Here is a 5,072-nt window from a genome sequence, read left to right as displayed (position 1 = left end):
GCAATGGCGTCACTGTTTCGTGTCTCGCATGCCAGTGCTTGGTCATGATCAAGACGAGCGCTAGTAAGCCTTACGAAGGGAACCAAAGAAGCACTGACGTGGTAGCCTCTTGAATTTCGTACGCCTTCCTTCGTCCACCAACAAAACCGAGAGAGACCGAGCAGCAAAGCAGATCTAACCAACTGCCGATAGTTGAACCAACAGTACCCACCACCGACGATGCAGAGAACCTACCCAATGATAACAGCCGCCGTGCAGCGTAGGACTACGGCCGCCCTGGTCTCCTCCTGCCGCACCCTCGCCCCCGCCGCGAGGCACTACGCCGAGGGACCCCAAACATCAACAGAGAAAGACTTCAAGGAGGGAGGCGAGAAGTACGACAGACAAGCGCGCGGCGAACCGTCGATGATCTCCGGGCACGCCCAGTACGTGAAGGGAGCGGTGGAGCAGACGCTCGGGAGCATGATCGGGTCGGAGAGCTTGAAGAAGGCCGGCCAGGAGGATAAGGAAGCGGGCGTGACGGAGATGAAGGCGGCGTACCATGGGCAGGACGACTGGATGTCGCCCGAGCTCGAGAAGAAGCTCGGCAAGGTGATCGGCTGCGAGGGCATGGCCGAGATCGGAGACGAGAAGCTGCGAAAGAAGCACGACCAGTGATGCACCCAGACCGCGGACTTGCGCATACAGGGGAAACAAACACTAATAAAGATGATGACACGACTCGAACACGGCGGGAGGGCGGTGGGTAGCTCCAGTTGTGTGGCGGGTTGTGCCCACCTCATACGAGGTCGCTCTCCTTTGCTCCGACACTGACGTCGTTCATGCGGTATTGAGGACCGGCGGAGGCACGCATGCCACTCTCGAGCTGGCGCATCAGCGGCTTCAGGGCGGGAATCGATGACAGGAAGTGCACCACTCTCGCCGCTGCGGCCCATTCGGCCATGCTCTGTTTGTGGGCAGTTCTCGTCAGTAACACTCATCCGGTGGTGACTGAAATAACAAGGTGCTCGAGAAGACGGACCTCGTCCATCAGGCCGCCCAAACCGCTTCCTGAGTCGGGCTCCTCATCTTCATCCTCGGCTGATTCTATATTCATCACGCAACGGTAGGTTAGCAACTGCGCAATCATGGTGACAGAGGTGGGCGTGGTGTACCACTGACCGCGGAGCCCTTGAGCAGCAATTCGCGAAGTCCCTTTGGCCTAGGGAGGACAGTGACCTCATAGTCAACGCCGGGCGGGAGCGGGCCAGCCAGTTCCTTTGCCACTTCTACTGCGCGGGAGAGCTGAAGGTGCACCCATTCAGTCGTTCTATCAGGCGAAAGGCTACATGCACAGATCTGCAACACAGCGCAACCAAAAGATCGGAGGAGAAGCACGCACGCCGCCAAGCTCGTCGACCAGGCCAATCTCCAAAGCTTCCGTGCCTGTCCAAGCCTGTGTGGAGAAGGGTGAACAATAAGTTTTGCTGAGACAACCAACTCGAAGGGTTTCCGTACTCGCCCCTTGGCGATCTTGTGCGCCTCCTCGTAGGTGATGCCTCGTCCAGAGGCAACCCTGGAAAAGAGATGAACGTTAAATCATTTCCAGGGAAATGAGTGCGACTTCAATGGAGTGACGGGAACGAATACTTGGTGACAAACTCCTTGTAGGACTCATCCGCCAGCTTGTTGCAGAGCTCGAGCTCAGAGGGCTTCCAGTCGTAGTAGGCTGACATGATGTTGGCGTGCTTACCCTGCATTACGATATGAGTTGAGGCGCGAACGCGTGTGGGGGAACAAAAAGGAAGAGGAGAGAACCTTTTCGACGGATTCTTGAGTGACGCCCAGCTTATTGGCAAGAAACTTGCCAAGCACCATCTTGCCAAAGATAACGCCAATGGAACCGGTGATGGTTCCCGGCTGTGCGATGATACGATCAGCTGCGGCCGAGATGTAGTAGCCACCGCTGTAAAGTGCAAGCGTTAAAGGTGGGGAAGACGAGCGCCATTCCGTTGCGGTACGTGGAGCAACGGTACCTGGCAGCATAGTCACCCATGGAAACGACGAGAGGAAGACCGGCTTCCTTGGCCCTGATTGTTTCCCACCAGATGGTGTCGGAGCCCACAGCACTGGACGAGCAGAGCTCCTGTCAGCAAACACAAGCGCGCGGCATTGTCTATGGCCAAGTGCGTACCTTCCACCGGGAGAATTGACGCGCAAGACAATCGCCTTGACATCCTTGTCGCGCACCACTGTCCTCAAAATCGTGCTGAAAGTCTTGGAAGCTGATGCCCACTCAATTACGTTAATGCACGCGCTATGCTACAGTCATAACGGGCAAACTGCGGCCGTACCCACAACGCCAGTTTTCTCGTGGTGGCCCGAGCTGATCTCGCCTGTGGCGTAGATGACGGCCACCTTGGGCACACCAGTCTTCCCCCTCTCAGCTCTGCGGGCAAGCCGACGGCTCGTTTTCTGAGTTTCCGCTAGATAGACGATTCGAGGTTAGCGCATAGTTCTGACTGGCGGTTGGCAAGCGAGTGGTGACGTACGGTCACCTTGTTCGGGGTGCTCCTGCTTATCGTACACCTGCTTGAGAGCCTGGAAGTTTGCGGTGTCGGCAGCCATCAACGTGGCGGTCTCCTTCTTTTTCTTGAGCTTTTCCAGTTCCTTCTCCTGCATTGTGGGTGTACGGGAAGGTCAATCCAACGTCTGAAGCTTGAGCTGGGATCTACAAGCGACGAGGCGGGACGTACCTCCTTGGTCTTCTTCACGTACTTCTTGAATGACATGAACTTGACCTTCTTCGCTGGCACAGCAAGCACAGCTTTGGCCAACTCCACCTCGGGCGTGGGTTTCCCTTGCTGCTCATGCTTAAGGGAGTCCAAAACCTTGCCTGTGCGTCATAAAATAAGATCTATGCACATGAACATTGCAAGAGAATAGGATAACCAAGGGAATAAGGTGATGGGAAGCGGACCAGTGATGAGAGAGTAGGCCTTGTCACGGTAGGCAACCTCATCGATCAACCCAGCATCGCTGGCGAAGCAAAAAGCGAACATTACATGAGAGAGACATTGCACGGGGAAGAGAGGGATACACATACCGCGCGTCTCGTGGCAGCAACGGACCTTGGTCCATCAGAGCCTGCAGTTTCTTCGGCGCGATGCCGCGTGCGTCGGATATATCCTGCAACTATACATGCGCGTGTTAGCACTAAACACCACCAGAGAAGAAACGGGGTGCCAGCCTACCAATTGCTTATGGAGCGACGTGGCCATGGCATCGACCGACTCTTTGTGTGCGGGAGTGAAGCCCTTTTCGTTGAACGTGTTGGCGAAGCTCTGTTGGGCGGGGAGGTGTTAGTAACGCTATCGGTTGTCGACGGTTAGAGAAGACGCACCTTATATTCATGGCGCTGCAGCAACCGAGGTTCTATCTCGAGCTTCTCGAACAATCCGCGCAGGAAGGTTGCCGACATGGCAACGCCAGTGAGGTTCAACCAACCAGAGGGCTGCATCACAATCTGATCGAAGGCGGTCGCCAAGTAGTAATCCGTGTTGTTGCCTACCGCCACAAGACAATAAAGGTGATGATTGCAAAGGTGGTGAGTAACGATTGTCAAGCACGGCTCAGAGAACGAGGAAAGAGACATGCGACGTACCGCCAAATCCTTCAGAATGGCAGACAGCAGCCTTATGGGCCTCGCGAAACTTCTTGAGTGCGTCTCGCAGCTCCTGCACCTGCGCCATGGGCAGCTCCATGACCTCGCTGCCTGCCATACCTCACGTGAGCTAACGCGAACAACCCCTCGCCGAGCCATACACTGAGGTCTAGTAAGCTGCGTACCGACGGTGGCGATGATGCCCCTGACGCGAGGGTCCTTCGCAGCGGCGTCGAGACCGTCAACAACCTCTTGCAGCGTCAGCACTGGAAACAGTTGCGATGTCTGCGACACGTCGGGGAAGGGCCTCTCGAAGTTGAGCTGCACACAGGTTAGATTCATGTGGGAATAATAAATCGATAGGCGCTGGATTGTACCTTGAGCACGACGTCGGTGGGTATAGCCTCTGCCGCCTTGTAGGCACTGTACAAGAGCACGCCATAACCAACCGCGGCCAGAATGGCAATGCCCCTGACAACACGGAACACTTTCGCTCCTGCCTCTCCAACTCTCTTTAGCTGCGCACCTGCTGTCGGTGGCGGGACCTCGCCTTGCGGCGGGGGCGGCGGTGGAGGGGTGGCCTGTGTTTGCGCCAATCGTCGAAGCTGCTGTCCAGATCGAGCGAGAAAAGATGCCGAGCCGCCTACGTGCGAAGAACAGAGGTAGCGCGGCAGACCCATGGAGGTGGCACCGCCACTGTAAAGGGGCGATGCTGCCCTGTATCCACGAAGCATGCTGCTGATGAGGTGGAGAAGTAAAATGTGTACTGCCGATTTGGCTTTTGTTGGTTGGGCGTTCTTCGAGTTTCGAGATTTGCAATTCAACAGAACGAAATTTCAACAGAACGAAATTTCCCTTCGCGATTGAGGCCTCACAGGAGGGGATATGACACGTAGAGGGGGCGATGATCGGACGCTTGGGTGTTGCGCACGCCGGCTCGGCAGGTCACCTTGTCGTTGCTGGATCCGCGGGCGGCGTAGAATGCATAGTCGATACGCTCGGTTGGGTTGGCACTGTTGAACGTGAAGCCGTTCTGTGTAGCGAGGATCGGCTGAGCATTGCTCGAGCGGCAACAATGGGAAGAAGAGAGTACCCCGTAGCTGCAGTGGGGCCAGCTATCTGTGAGCTCGATCTGATCTCCCTTGAGCATGTTACCTGTGAGGGGTGCGGTAAGTTGCAGCACGAGCGGCAGCATTGCTGAAGGAGGGAGTACCAATCGCCTCAGACGTGGGGTCAGAGTTGAAGTCGCCAGTGATGATGACATAGTCCTGCCCGGAAGGATTGGCGGGGGGCAGGTTGGCGAGGAATTTGGTGAGCTGCTTGGCCTCTTCGGCTTGAACAGCGCCTTTGAAGCCGATGCCTGGGTAGATGGTGAAAACAGTGCGCATGGTTTGGCGTTCTGGTGTTCGTTACACTTATTGGTGACCGT

General features: G+C 56.2%; 2 protein-coding genes and 1 pseudogene across 2 annotated transcripts; 1 reads left to right on the top strand and 2 right to left on the bottom strand.

Annotated features, from left to right (window-relative positions):
- Positions 1–219: 219 nt before the first annotated feature.
- ACA1_105260 (uncharacterized protein) lies at positions 220–657 on the top strand (the record flags this gene model as incomplete). The annotated part of the gene is made up of 1 exon (XM_004343284.1): positions 220–657. The coding sequence occupies one exon, from the start codon at positions 220–222 to the stop codon at positions 655–657; it is 438 nt and encodes a 145-aa protein (XP_004343334.1).
- A 121-nt stretch (positions 658–778) lies between these two features.
- Positions 779–4,323, bottom strand: ACA1_105250 (annotated as a pseudogene).
- A 191-nt stretch (positions 4,324–4,514) lies between these two features.
- On the bottom strand, positions 4,515–5,031 carry ACA1_105240 (signal peptide peptidase, putative; the record flags this gene model as incomplete). The annotated part of the gene is made up of 3 exons (XM_004343283.1): positions 4,515–4,694; positions 4,737–4,798; positions 4,857–5,031. The coding sequence occupies 3 exons, from the start codon at positions 5,029–5,031 to the stop codon at positions 4,515–4,517; spliced, it is 417 nt and encodes a 138-aa protein (XP_004343333.1).
- Between the last annotated feature and the right edge of the window lie 41 nt (positions 5,032–5,072).

The sequence above is a fragment of the Acanthamoeba castellanii genome (assembly GCF_000313135.1).
Source record: "Acanthamoeba castellanii str. Neff unplaced genomic scaffold scf7180000084656, whole genome shotgun sequence".
Classification (NCBI taxonomy): Eukaryota; Discosea; order Longamoebia; family Acanthamoebidae; genus Acanthamoeba; species Acanthamoeba castellanii.
This window is presented reverse-complemented; position numbering and strand designations above follow the sequence as displayed.